Source organism: Lampetra fluviatilis, chromosome 9 (genome assembly GCF_964198595.1).
Source record: "Lampetra fluviatilis chromosome 9, kcLamFluv1.1, whole genome shotgun sequence".
Classification (NCBI taxonomy): domain Eukaryota; kingdom Metazoa; phylum Chordata; class Hyperoartia; order Petromyzontiformes; family Petromyzontidae; genus Lampetra; species Lampetra fluviatilis.
Window position 1 is genome coordinate 5,029,828 of NC_136283.1, and position 14,947 is coordinate 5,044,774.

The 14,947-nt window shown below is 49.7% G+C and overlaps 1 protein-coding gene across 2 annotated transcripts in view; it reads left to right on the forward strand.

The window, feature by feature from the left end:
• LOC144934054 (pituitary homeobox 2-like) overlaps positions 1 to 14,947 on the forward strand; it is a 49,253-nt gene that overhangs the window by 20,118 nt on the left and 14,188 nt on the right. For both annotated transcript variants that reach the window (XM_078859422.1, XM_078859421.1), the window contains exon 2: positions 12,509 to 12,714. In XM_078859422.1, coding sequence (XP_078715548.1) covers positions 12,509 to 12,714 — 206 coding nt within the window. The remainder of the gene's footprint in view (positions 1 to 12,508; positions 12,715 to 14,947) is intronic.

Here is a 14,947-nt window from a genome sequence, read left to right on the forward strand (position 1 = left end):
TTTTATTTTTAAACTTTGCTTTATGTAAACCCCCACCTCTCGCTCACTCTTTCGCTCACTCTCTCGCTCACTCTCTCTCTCGCTCTCTGGGCATTCTCTCTCTCTCTGGGCATTCTCTCTCTCTGTCGACGACGGTCGCAACAATCGTCTCGTTGCGTCCACGTCGATGGTCGGGTCCCGTGAGCTCGTTCCTGATGCGTCGCTCGCCTTCCTGTCCGACGATTCATCGACGAGGCGTCCCCACACCTGTCACTCGGCGTGCGCTGCGATGCTTTCGTGGCGGTGAATCGTCGCACGGCGCGCGCAACGATTTGTACATCATCCCGACTGATAGTTTAATTTAAAACACCCATTCAGTTCTGCTTTTCTTGCTTAAACAAATACCGCCGGATAGTGTCGGTGTGGAAAGCCAATAGGCCGATGGATTGTAAAGATTTGTGTCTGTATGTTGATAGGAACGGAATCTGCTCATGCATGATGTTACCCGTAATATCACAAAATACTCGTGCCGCTTGTTGTGCTGCTAATGGTTCAGCCGCAGCTGCACTGCGCTGATGGAACATCACACGCTGTGTTTATGCTGATGGCACATCGCTCACCGTGTGATGGTACATCACGCACTATATTGAGCGTACAGAGTGTTTTCATGCAAGTCGTATACCAATCATCTTGCCGTCATCTGCTGTCGCCTGAAATAGACGGACGTTTCCTTTCGCCATAGCAATTAAAAGCCAACAAATATAACAATGAAACCCACGGGACGTCACTTTATAAAATAAAGCAATGACAACAGCGTGTGTATGCACTCGTCACGTACAAGATCTTTTATTCCGACGCACACTACACGTGAGACGAAGATCCCTCGTCTCGCCGTGAACAGACTGTTGGGGCAAGTGCTGTTAGCGAGCACACTACACCACCCCACACTCTTCACACACACTACACACCACACACACTACACCACACACACTACACCACCCCACACTCTTCACACACACTACACACCACACACACTACACCACACACACTACACCACCCCACACTCTTCACACACACTACACACCACACACACTACACCACACACACTACACCACCCCACACTCTTCACACACACTACACACCACACACACTACACCAGACACACACTTCACACACTACACACCACACACACCATTACACTTCACACACCTCACCCACTACACCACACACACTACACACACTTCACACACTACACACCACACAAACCCACACACCATACACTTCACACACAAAAAGATAAAGATCCCCCGTATAGCCTTAACAGACTGTTGGGGCAAGTGCTGTTAGCGAGCACACACACTTCACACACTACACCACACACACCATACACACCACACACACCACACACTTCACACACTACACCACACACAAACCACACACACCACTCACACACTACACACCACACACACACACCATACACTTCACACACACCACACACTTCACACACTACACCACACACACACTTCGCACACCATACACACACTACACCATACACACCACACACACACCACACACACCACTCACACACTACACACCACACTAAATTGCACCCGAACACCTGGGTAGGTGTAGACTGTTGCGGGCCGAGCATTGCCAGCGGGCGCCTGTTGACGCATCTGGGCCAATTGATGGACGAACGTGCACAGGCAAGAGGAGTATAGTTGTCCTTCTCATTAAGTACACACACAGTCCGATGCCTTTGGTGTCAATTATATAAAAAAATATTAATAACGTTCCACCACATGCATGTACAGATGATGTCGTTACTTACAAAGCGATGTTTCTACGGCGGCTTATCCTCGCTGTCTCGAGCAGCTGTTATGGTCGGAGAGAGTCTGCGTGCGCGCGTGTGTGTGTGTATGTTGAACTTCTTTCGTACCGTACGCAGACACCCGTGCTAATCGGAGAGAGTTTGACGTGAGAGCGACAGAGATGTGTCGGACCACACACGGCGGGGGAGCCGCAGCGTCGCGTTTGTGAATTGTTCCGAGCGGAGTTGGGCAAATGAGTTTGTTGTTGAAGGTTCCCCTCTGAGACTTGGTTGGTTGTAACGTGACCGATTATTTGAATAACGCGTGCGTCGAACGGCGCTTGCGAACTAAAATAATGAAATGATGTCATCGTCATCATTATCATCATCATCGTCGTGCCTCATCCTCTCCCTTGTCCGTGATGTCAGTCAGAAACTGCATGAGCAAAGTGTGCTCAACTTACACGCGTGTGTGCCCAGTCGCACGTGTGTTAACACATGACGCAACACGCGTGTGAGTTGGGGGTGTGTATGCATGTTGCGTTGACGCTCAGTGTACGTGCGTTTGTTGCGCTGAAGGAGGTCAGTCGGCCGAAACGTCCAACGAGTCCCATATACCCGTCATTGCAGCAGCTGAAATGCGTGCATCCTGTAGAATCAAACTAAGATCACCGACACAGCAACACATTATACACCGACTATAATATACCGGGGCGAATGAACTAACAACGAAACGAGACGCATTTTTTACAGCGATGAAAAATAAAAACAAAATGTTTTACTTTAATAAATTGTCGTCTATAGATATACATATATACGTTCTAAACGCATTCATTGTATTATCCACTGTTAGTGCGCAGAGCTTTATGATTTATATTTCACGGTAACGGAGTTACGGCCCTTGGTATAGAGTCACACAGCACGGTCGCACCTTAGCGGGGTGGTGAGGCCCAGAGGGGGGGGGGGGGTGGTGGCTATCATTTGGGGCTCTCACGTATGCTGAACTTCTTTCGCACCGTACGTGGCCAACGCTGCTACGCTCTCTGACACGGCAGAGTCTGTGCGCTCCACTCAGAATAAGAGCGCCGCTGCCCGATCGCCCGTGTCGTCTAATATCGCTCGAATCGCTCGCTCTAGAGGCTCCACGTGGGCGTGTTTGCGTCTCTCGTTGTATATATAAAGATAAAAGATCCCCCGTATAGCCTTAACAGACTGTAGGGGCAAGTGCTGTTAGCGAGCACCTATGAAGGCCGGAACGGTACACGAGGGGGTGGGTGGCCAGCACCACGCCCGACCGCCTTTGTCTCTCTAGTGGCAATGTTTACACACCGCACCAGGTACTCATTTGAGGCTGAGTCGACCTAGGGGAGGCCCAGGACCGGTTCAGATAATCGTCTCTGGTGTTGGCCGTGAGCGGGAATCGAACTCGTGTCGCCGGGTTCATAGCGCAGCGGGCTAACCGCTACACTACCGCTCACGTAGAAGCGAAATAATAAAATAAATATATTTTTTATATATACACACAGACACAGGTAGCAAGGTCGACACGGGATTGTGTGACGAGCACCACCCTCCGGCCGCCTTTGTCTCCCCAGCGGTGATGTTTACGCACCGCAACAGGCCGATCGGTTTCTGAAGTTCATCGCCGATGTTGGCTGCGAGTGTGGAGTCGAACTTGCCGGGTTCGTCGTGCGCTAACCACTGCGCTACCGCTCCCCCGCAGCTACAAACACATCGGGCATATGTCTGCAAAACACATATCCAGGATGTGTCTATTGTTTGTTGATGTAAAGCTTTCGTGACTGCAGGGATTCATATTCTTGGTTCTTTCGGTAAAGTCACGTAGAAGGGAAATAATAAAATAATACAAATTTAAAAAAAGAAAAATTCTCACGACGTTTCGACTGCAACACAAGCAATCGTCGTCGGGTGTGAAATCCACAGCAAGAAAATTTGAAAAAAAAAATCTTGCTGTGGATTTCACACCTGATGACGATTGCTTGTGTTGCAGTCAAAACGTCGTGAGAATTTATATTGTTTTATATTAATATTATTTTATTATTTCCCTTCTACGTGACTTTACCGAAAGAACCAAGAATATGTGGCTATTATTGTTATTAGATGTATATTGTATATTTCTGTACCTGCACGGTAGACCCGTCCTAGTTTCCAGATATGCATCGCACTGTGCACACCGCTACAGACCGCAGACACGCACACCCGCACACACGTGCGTCCGCGCCAGGTATATGCCCAGACGTGATGCAGATTCTCCCGCACAGCCTTGAACAGACTGTTCGAGCAATTGCCGTTTTCGAGTAGCACCTAATGATAGCCGGCACGGCACGCGACGGGGTTGTGTGACCGGCACCACGCCCGACCGCCTTTGTCTCCCCAGTGCCGACGTTTACGCACCGCACAAGGTTACTTATGTAAGGCTGAGTCGACCTAGGGGAGGGGGGTGGTGGGAGAGCCTGGACCTGGTGCAGATAATCGTCACCGGTGTTAGTGTCCGTGAGCGGAAATCCAACTCGGTTCGCCCGGTCCGTAGCGCAGCGCTGAACCCGCTCGCACGAGCGCTCCACAGCAACACTGACAAAGACACCCCCACCACCCCCACACAGAAGACTTTTGGTGCAAGTCTATCGCTCCCGGACAGACTGTTGGGGCAAGTGCTGTTAGCGAGCTCCGAGACGCACACACACTTGTCCATACACACTCTCTTCCCGCGCGTGGAGGCTGGTGGTGGTTGTGGTGGTGTTTGATGCGTGGTGGTGGTTGGTGGTGGTATTTGATGCGTGGTGATGGTGGTGGTTGGTGGTGGTGTTTGATGCGTGGTGGTCGTTGGTGGTGGTTGTGGTGGTGTTTGATGCGTGGTGGTGGTTGGTGGTGGTGGTGGTGGTGTTTGATGTGGTGGTGGTAGTGTTTGATGCGTGGTGGTTGGTGTTGGTTGTGGTGGTGTTTGATGTGTGGTGGTTGGTTGGTGGTGGTGATGGTGGTTGTGGTGGTGGTGTTTGATGCGTGGTGGTGGTTGGTGTTGGCTGAACCCAGCCACTCGACTCAAGTCCCGTTGCACTGCCGCGGATAATTCGCCTTTCAAAACCACGTGGTACGATCGCGGCGCTTAAATCACAGAGCGACGCAACCTCGGCCCCGTTACAATGTGTGTCGGTTTCACGAGGGACGGAATCCGACTGCCCGCACCTCTCCTTGTCAACGCCCTCGCCCGGTACACACGAGGTCGTGGGCTCGATCCCGACCCTGACGCCTGCTCCTGCTGCTGCTGTATATTTGGAGTTCAGCACTCCTTTTACTCGCCCGTGGTCGCGTGGATTTTTCACCGGTTCCTTCGGGGATGTCCCTCCACATTTCGACTCAACATCCACGCGTTCAGGGTGTTTTGGCTGCTATGCATTTCCACGCGACGGTGAGGCCCTATTAGTTCGGCTATCAGTTTGTGACGGCCACGTAGCTTCCGATGATCAGCTGTAGAGCTCAGTGGGCCATACTTGGTAAACAAAAAATGAAGTTTAGTTTCAGCTGTTCACTGTGCGTGTGTCACCTGTTCACTGTGCGTGTGTCACCTGTTCACTGTGCGTGTGTCACCTTTTCACTGTGCGTGTGTCACCTGTTCACTGTTCGTGTGTCACTTGTTCACTGTGCGTGTGTCACCTGTTCACTGTTCGTGTGTTACCTGTTCACTGTGTGTGTGTCAACTGTTCACTGTGCGTGTGTCACCTGTTCACTGTGCGTGTGTCACCTGTTCACTGTGCGTGTGTCACCTGTTCATTGTGCATGTGTCAACTGTTCACTGTTCGTGTGTTACCTGTTCACTGTGCGTGTGTCAACTGTTCACTGTGCGTGTGTCACCTGTTCACTGTGCGTGTGTCACCTGTTCACTGTGCGTGTGTCACCTGTTCACTGTGCGTGTGTCACCTGTTCACTGTGCGTGTGTCACCTTTTCACTGTGCGTGTGTCACCTGTTCACTGTGCGTGTGTCACCTGTTCACTGTGCGTGTGTCACCTGTTCACTGTGTGTGTATCACTTGTTCATTGTGCGTGTGTCACCTGTTCACTGTTCGTGTGTTACCTGTTTACTGTGCGTGTGTCACCTGTTCACTGTGTGTGTGTCACCTGTTCACTGTGTGTGTGGCACCTGTTCACTATGTGTGTGTCACCTGTTCACTGTGCGTGTGTCACCTGTTCACTGTGCATGTATCACCTGTTCACTGTGTGTGTGTCACCTGTTCACTGTGCGTGTGTCACCTGTTCACTGTGCATGTGTCACCTGTTCACTGTGTGTGTGTCACCTGTTCACTGTGCGTGTGTCACCTGTTCACTGTGTGTGTGTCACCTGTTCACTGTGTGTGTGGCACCTGTTCACTATGTGTGTGTCACCTGTTCACTGTGCATGTGTCACCTGTTCACTGTGTGTGTGTCACCTGTTCACTGTGTGTGTGTCACCTGTTCACTGTGTGTGTGTCACCTGTTCACTGTGCGTGTGTCACCTGTTCACTATGCATGTGTCACCTGTTCACTGTGTGTGTGTCACCTGTTCACTGTGTGTGTGTTACCTGTTCACTGTGTGCGTGTCATCTGTTCACTGTGTGTGTGTCACCTGTTCACTGTGCGTGTGTCACCTGTTCACTGTGTGTGTGTCACCTGTTCACTGTGTGTGTCACCTGTTCATTGGGCGATATGCGGGATGGAAACTTTGGCTGAGCAGTCGAGGAAGATATAGATTTCAGCAATATAGATACAATTAGATGTGCGATGTTATTAATTACAGCTTTACCCATGCAGAGTTGTGTTAAGGACAGATGATTACGACGAAATAGCAATTTAAATCGACGCCTATATATTTCACCGTGTGACGATAACATGAAATAACGTTTCGGTTCACCAGCCTATGCATGTATAAGTCCTGTGAACCAAATAGTTTTTATTTCTATTCTGGTGGCATTTCAGGCAAAACCCACGCAGGTTTTGACTTTTCTGAGTCTCATCAGCAGTGTGTGTCCTCTTCTTGGTTTTTTCGGTAAAGTCACGTAGAAGGGAAGTAATAATATATTATTTTATTATGTTTTATTTTACTTTTATTTTTATTATTTTATTACTTCCCTTCTACGTGACTTTTCCGAAAGAACCAAGAAGATGAATCCCTGCAGTCACGAAAGCTTTAAATCGAAATTTAAGTGTGTGGCCTGTTTAACAATTGTATCCTAGCTTGCCTGATGTTATTGGCAAGAGGCCGTATAACATTTTTCCACAGCGGCGCGCAATGTAAAATGTCTATCACATATATATATAAAACTAAAATTCAACTCATTCGTCAATAACACCGTGCGGCCGTGAAAATGAACAACAATATATAAACAGGCGACGTTTCGGGGAATGCTCCTTATTCACGGCACATACATTGCGGAGCGGTATACGACATCAAATTGAACGCTACACGTATCCCACCCGATACGAACCACACACGGACCTGCGTTGTCGCGATGAATAATTCTCTTGGCAGGATGTGTACGCATTGCGCGCCCGAAGCGTGTTACACGCGCGTTGCACGTTGTGGCGTTTAGAGCTCGGCTCAACGCACGTGGCTATCTGCGTGGGCACATGCGGCAGTGCAAAAGACACGGGCAACCATAGCTACCGGCACATACATTAATTAATTAGCGACGTTAAAAACACTCCCACCTCCAAGGCCGCGCACGTGTTGTTCACGACGAATGTGTTCGGTGTTGATTTGAAGCTTTCGTGACTGCGGGAAATCCATACTCTTTGATTCTTTCGGTAAAGTCACGTGGGTAGAAATAAAATAAAATAAATCACGAGGTTTTGATCGCAACACGATACCTTTGCCTGATGACGATCGAAACGTCGTGATTTGTTTTATTTTATTTCTAACTACGTGACTTTAGCGAAAGAACCAAAGAGTTTGAATGTGTTCGGGTGTTCAGAGCGCGTGTTTCTATACCTTCAAAGATCCACCCGCGTAGCCTGTAACAGACTGTTAGGGCGAGTGCTGTTAGCGAGTAGCACCTATGAAGGTCGGCACGGCACACGAGGGGGGGTGGGTGGCCGGCACCACGCCAGGCCGCCTTTGTCTCCCCAGCGGCGACGCTGATACACCGCACCACGTAGCAAATTCGAGGTTGAGAAAAACAACAAAGGGGAGGCCCAGGACCGGCTGAGAAAATCGCCACCGGAGTTGTATGTCCGCATGTATGTTGAACTTCTTTCGCACCGTACGTAGCCAACCGTGCTAATCGGAGATGGCCGTGAGCGGCAACATCGAACTCGGGTCGTGGCAGAGGCACGCCAACACCGCCCCCATCACGCCCAACGCGAATTGCGCGCGCGCGCTGTGTGCAAAGACGCAGTTCGAGTGTAAATACGTTCCAAGGTTAACTTTTGCATTTCGTTATCAATGACGACCACCCTCCCCCCACCCCACCCACACACATGGGATGGTGGTCGTCATTGATCGGTGATCGGAGCGACCAGCTGGGCGAGATTCCCCTCCCGCTGTTGCGCGTCCACGCGGGGACCTCCGCTCGGGATTCGATTTACGGCCCAGCGCATCAATCACCGCTAAACGACTCCAGCAGCGAGCGCCCTGGGAAGACCGCGCTACGGGAGGGAGGGAGGGGGGTTCTCTCTCTCTCTCTTACAGTTTTAACATCTCCGATTTCCCCTTTTGATTTCGCTACAGATCGGCGGTCATAACGCTACTCCTCGCAGTTCGCTTTCGGACGGGCGGTTATCAATAACCGCTGTCAGGACGCGGGCAGGGGGGTGGGAAGGCGGGGGTGGGGGTGTTCAATCGTTCAGGGCTATTGCTCTACTCTATTGCTCTGTACAAGCGAGATGTTTACGCCCTCGCCTGGTATACAGGAGGTCGTGGGGTTTGCGTGTCTCTCTCTCTCTCTTTCCCCGTGGTCTTTGGCTGCTCTAAATGTCCGCGTGATGAAAGCCACTTCGCTGAGCTTTCATTAGCGGTCAGGTCCCTTCTGAAAACGAGATTTGTAGCTCAGTGGGCCATACATTAAAATAAAATAAAAACACATTAATTATTTTTGTTTACAAGTGCGGTGCGCGGTCTCTACTCGTGCGCAGAATGGGTTTCTGTTTTATCACTCCATATAATGTAATGGTAACGATTACCACACCCGGGCAGTAAGGTGAGTCGCGTTTTTTACATATTATGTTCTGGGGGGTGGGGGAGTTGCCCAGTGGATAGCGCACCGCTCCCATGAACCCGGCCGAGCCGAGTTCGATTCCCGCTCACGGCCAACAGCAGTGACGGTCATCAAAACCGGTCCTGAGCTCCCCCCTTGACCGACTCAGCTTCAATTGCCTACGTGCTGGACTTGTACACAATACATCGCCACTCGCGAGAGAAAGGCCTCTCTGGTGCTGGCCATCCACCCCTCTCGTGTCCCGTTCAGCGCTTGCCCCACAAGTCTGTAACGGCTACACGGGGGATATCACATTGTACACGTTGTACCACAACGACGGGTACATGTGGAGGTCTACGGACCCAATGCTGTGCATCTCGCAGAGTTGTTCCCCGTGTTGCTTACGCGTGATGCCCGACGTTTCGCTCCACGTACCCGGAACATCTTCAGTCCCTGGAGAATATGACTGACATCTCGTTAGAGAAACAACTCAAAGGCGAAACACGTGAATTGATTAATAGCATTGCGACGACGCGGGTAAATTGCCCCTGCGAGATATTTAAATGTCCTAATGACGACCTGTCAATCACAGAGCTTACGACTATATAGGTCATGGGTTTTTATATATAATAGTGTAAGTATAATCGTAATACTGTAATGCTAAATGGGGGTTTATACAACAAAATGATAGATTAAATCATTGCCTTCAATAGACGAACGATGTATAATGAATGTGTATCATTTTACGACGGTAAATTGCATTTCCCTTAATTTATGTAATTTTCTCACACCGTGTGTATAATTATTGAGCCGGCAGTTAATGTAATGTACATTCAATTACGCGCGCTCGGTGTATGGCTGCACGTCTGTGTGTACGTGTGGCGAGATGTTAACTACCTCGCCTGGAATACAGGAGGTCGTGGGTTCGATCCCGACTCTGACGCATATTCTCCCCGTGGTCGCGTGGAATTTTTCTCCGGGTCCTCCGGGTTTTACCTCCAAATATAGAATGAACGCGCGTTAAGTGTATTTGGCAGCTATACACGGCCACGTGATAAGCCACTTGGTTGAGCTATCATTTGTGATAGCCAGGTCGTTTCTGGAAAAGAGCTGCATAGCTCAGTGGGCCTTACCTGGTAAAGTTTAAACAAAATAAAACATTTCGATTTAACGCTTTCTTGACTGCAGGGATTCATCTTCTTGGTTCTTTCGGTAAAGTCACGTAGAAGGGAAATAATAAAATAATAAAAATAAAACATTATATAATAAATTAAATAAATATTTTGTCATGATTTATTTTTATTATTTTATTACTTCCCTTCTACGTGACTTTACCGAAAGAACCAAGAAGAAAAATACAACATGTATTGTATATATATGTGTGTGTGTATATGTGCGTGGTTAGCGCATTGCACTAGGAACCCGGCGAGCTGGGTTCGATTCCCGATCACGGGTAACATTTAGCGGCCAGTAAAATCTGGTGCTGTGTTTAAACAAAAACAATAGACATCGGCAGCACTTGGGGATACAAAGACGGCTGGGTGTGGTGTCAGGCCACAGCATCGCTTCGTGCAGGCCCGAAATGACGAGCGCTAACAGCACTTGTCCCAGAGCGAACAGCTGTTAAAGTCTACACGTGGGACCTTTGTCTTTGTATGGATGTGCACGTGTAACTAAGTATATAGCTGTGTACGTATATATGTGTGTGTGTGCGGTAGTGTAGCGGTTAGCGCTACGCTTCGCTATTAACCCGGCGACCCGGGTTCGATTCCCGCTCACGGCCAACACCAGTGACGATTATCTGAACCGGTCCCGGGCCTCCCCTAGGTCGCCTCAGCCTCAAATGAATACCTGGTGCAGTGTGTAAACATCGCCACTGGGGAGACAAAGGCGGTAGGGCGTGGTTGCTGGCAACCCACCCCCTCGTGTACCGTTCCGGTTTTCATAGGTGCTCGCTAACAGCACTTGCCCCAACAGTCTGTTCAGGCTATCGGGGGATCTTTGTCTTTTTTTGTGTCTCTGTACTACGTGTATGTGTGTCAATGCCCCAAAAGTCTGTTATGGCTACAGTGGTGAAGGGTCGGGCGTCGTTGTCTGTGTCTACGCGTGTACAGGTGCTATTGAATCGTTGTCTGTGTCTACGCGTGTACAGGCGCTATGAGGGTGAATCGTTGCCTTATATCGCAACGGTATACAGGGTGCTTCAAAACAAATGTTAACGCTTCTGAGAAATTGCAACAACACCACGAGACATGTGCCTCTGGCCTCTGGAAACCACCTGGAGAGGATTCCAGGCCACGTGTTGACAATGATGGTGAACAAGTGGAGACTTTTTTAAGCAATTAACGTAAATTTGTTATCACGTTACAGCGCTTTATCCGTTCTTTTTACATTAAAAACGATAGTCCCATGTAAGTGTTAACATGTTTTTGAAGCACTCTGTATTTTATATATATATAGCTCTGTTATATATCATAATGTTTACTCGTCTACAAGAGCCTGCACCAAGCCGCTGGGCAGGAGCAGCCGAGGTGGAACCCAATCGCAGCCGTCGATGAGCCGCGGTTCGCCACGGCGATCAGTCTGCTGCGGCCGCTGTAAAACCGACCCTGACGCCTGCTGTGCATTTGGAGTTTGCTTTAATCACTCATCATCATCATCACGGTGGCTAGGAGATGTTAACTACCTCGCCTGGTACGGACGAGGTCGTGGGTTCGATCCCGACCCTGACGCCTGCTGCTGTGTATTTGGAGTTTGCATCTCTGTCTCATCATCATCACGGTGGCTAGGAGATGTTAACTACCTCGCCTGGTACGCAGGAGGTTCTGAGGTTCGATCCCGACCCTGACGCCTGCTGCTGTATATTTGGAATCAACATCGCGCGTTTAAAGTATTTGGCTGCTATACATTTGCACGTGATGCTAAGCCACTAGGTTGAGCTTTCATTTGTGGCCAGGTCGCTTCTGAAAAAGAGGTAAAATACAAAAACAGTTTAGTTTACAGTTGTAGTTTTATCTTCTTGGTTCTTTCGGTAAAGTCACGTGACTTTACCGAAAGAACCAAGAAGATGAATCCCTGCAGTCACGAAAGCTTTAAATCGAAAGTTGTAGTTTTACTTTCCAGTTATCTGCGGCAGATGTGCGGGATCCATCCCCGCATTCCTGTTTATATTATTTAAGTGTTTTTATTGTAAGCACTTGTGTTGCCCGCACATCTGACGCATTCTGTCTCTGACGTTACCTGTTCCCTCCGTACGCATTGTTGTTGTTGTTGTTGTTCTAGCAACGCGGATCTAGCTTGCAAACTATAACCGGGTAACTGGCTGCACGCGACTCTGCGAGTAACGCACGCACACCGATCGATTTGATTCATCGATCCTTGGAGCCCGAGCCAGTTCCGCAACAGGCCTTGCACCGCGTCGTCACTTCCAAAGCGCTCGACGCGACTCTGCGTTCCAGAGCGGCTGGGGGGTCAACTGAACGCTCGCTTGCGACTCGCCGCGTCTCGTGACCCCGTCCCGTCCGTCTCTCGGCAGAGACGGAGAAGGCGCAGGCGGGCAAGGCGGACGAGGCGGGGGGCGACGACCCGTCCAAGAAGAAGCGGCAGCGGCGGCAGCGGACGCATTTCACATCGCAGCAGCTGCAGGAGCTGGAGGCGACCTTCCAGCGCAACCGCTACCCGGACATGTCTACGCGGGAGGAGATCGCGGTGTGGACCAACCTCACCGAAGCGCGCGTCCGGGTCAGTTCACGCGGCGACTCGCGCACCCACCACCACCACCACCCCTCCCCCTCGCGGCCCCCCCCCCCAAGACCCCTGCGCCCCCCCCCCCAAATTCCACCCCCCCCAACCCCCCCACCGAACCGTGCGTGCACCCGGCACGTACCTTTCTGGTTACCGAATGGAACGGTGACCAAGACACGTACGTGCTGGTCAACTTGTCGTTACCATTTCGATTTGAAGCTTCTTTCGTGACTGCAGGGATTCATCTTCTTGGTTATTTCGGTAAAGTCACGTAGAAGGGAAATAATAAAATAATAAAAATATCATAATAATAATAATTCTCACAAGCAGCCGTCCTCAGGTGAAGAAACAGGTCCGCTGTCTTCTCGACGGACCTGTTTCTTCACCTGAGGACGGCTGCTTGCGTTGTGGCCGAAACGTCGTGAGAATTATTTTATTATGTTTTATTTGTATTATTTTATTACTTCCCTTCTACGTGACTTTACCGAAAGAACCAAGAAGAGGTTGTCGTTACCACTAGAGATGGTTGATAGATTGAAGATAATATGTATAAATATGCTCACGTATGTCACTGTATGTTGAACTTGATTCGCACACTACGTAAGCGGATGTGGTTAATGTGCTAAGCGGATGTGACAAATCCTTACTAATTGGCTGTCGGGTGGTAGCGGGGTTTAACGACACATTTACGCGATCTAACCCAAAACAAACTTCTATTATGGACAATAGTTACAGTGTAATAGAGTTTTTTTTGGGGTTAGATCACGTAAATATATAAATGTGTCGTTAAACCCGCCACCACCCGACACAGCCAACTAGTAAGGGTTGCCACGTAAACAGAACGTGGCCAATTCGTCACTAGTCCGGCACACCGGTTGTGTGTTGGAGAGCCAAGCCACAACATTTACAATCTGAGTACGACGTTTCGCCAGTGATTACCACCAGCTTCATCAGGCGACAGCCAAATTTCACGCTGCCGCCAGGCAATCTCACAGAGCACTGTGGCCGCAATACATCGGTCACCGCTCCCTCCCCCCCCAGAAACATCGCTCATTTAGCCCGCTCTGTGCCCTTTAACCCAGTGGTTCTTAACCCTTTACTGCAGCTCTGCAACCCCATTTAGTTTTCATTCGTAATTTTTTTTAATATATAAAATGTTCATAAATACATAGCGAGTTGATGAAACAAAACTGTAACAACTCACGTGCCCGCGCTAAATTAGCTCTTTCGATTAATTGACTTTCTAAAAAAAAAAATCTGCCCGTATCTCGCAACCCCTACAGGGGGTGCGTGCGTGCACCTCGGGTCAAGAAGCGCACCGACTTTAACCCCACACGGGAGGTGTGTACGAGACGCGTGGGGGTGGTGGGGGGGGGGTCTTTGTCTCGAGTCGTGTGAGTCTCGTCCGCTCGCAAGCCCCAACGAGCATCGACGCCGCCTTTAGCGACACGTGGGTAACGGAGCCGGGCATGCAGCTTGTGTCTGTGTACTGTCGCAGGCCAACGTTTCAGGCAAATGGCCCCGAAGAAGGTGAGTTCAGATGAGTCGTTGTCCGTAACGTTTAGCCTGCTGTGTGTGTCCCCTGTTAGAGCTGCATTATCAATGGGTACAAAGTGGCGATTTTTTGCGTGCTTTATACATATATGTATAAATATACTGTACAGAATAGACAAATGTAATCGCTCATATTCAACTGTATAGGGCTGTGTGCGTGGTAGCTTTATATATGTGCGATATACACTATATACACACGATATCTATACACTATATATATACACAAACACGCAGTAGTGTAATTATGTGCACGTAACAACGCGCGCTGCGAGTGTACGCCCGGCTACACGAGTGCATGCTCGTATCCTTACGCATCTTCGGCGAGCTAAGCGACGTGCATCTATGCATAGGCGTCCTCGCAATGCAAAAGCCATTTAAATTCGGTCAAATATCTCAAAATTAATTAATGCATCGATATTCTTGCGGGCGGAGTGATCTCGTCAAGGAGCATAAAGCATCATCACGCCAACTCCGCTCATCCTCGCAGCAGTAGCAGCAGCAGTAGCAGCAGTAGCAGCAGCAGTAGCAGCAGAAGCAGTAGCAGCAGCAGCAGTAGCAGCAGCAGTAGCAGCAGCAGCAGCAGCTTTTGGCTGCGAGCCGTCGAACAAAGGTGGTGGTCGCCGCATCGCGCGGCGCTTTCAGATGCGCTTCTGCGGCCGTCTGGAACGCTCCTCCC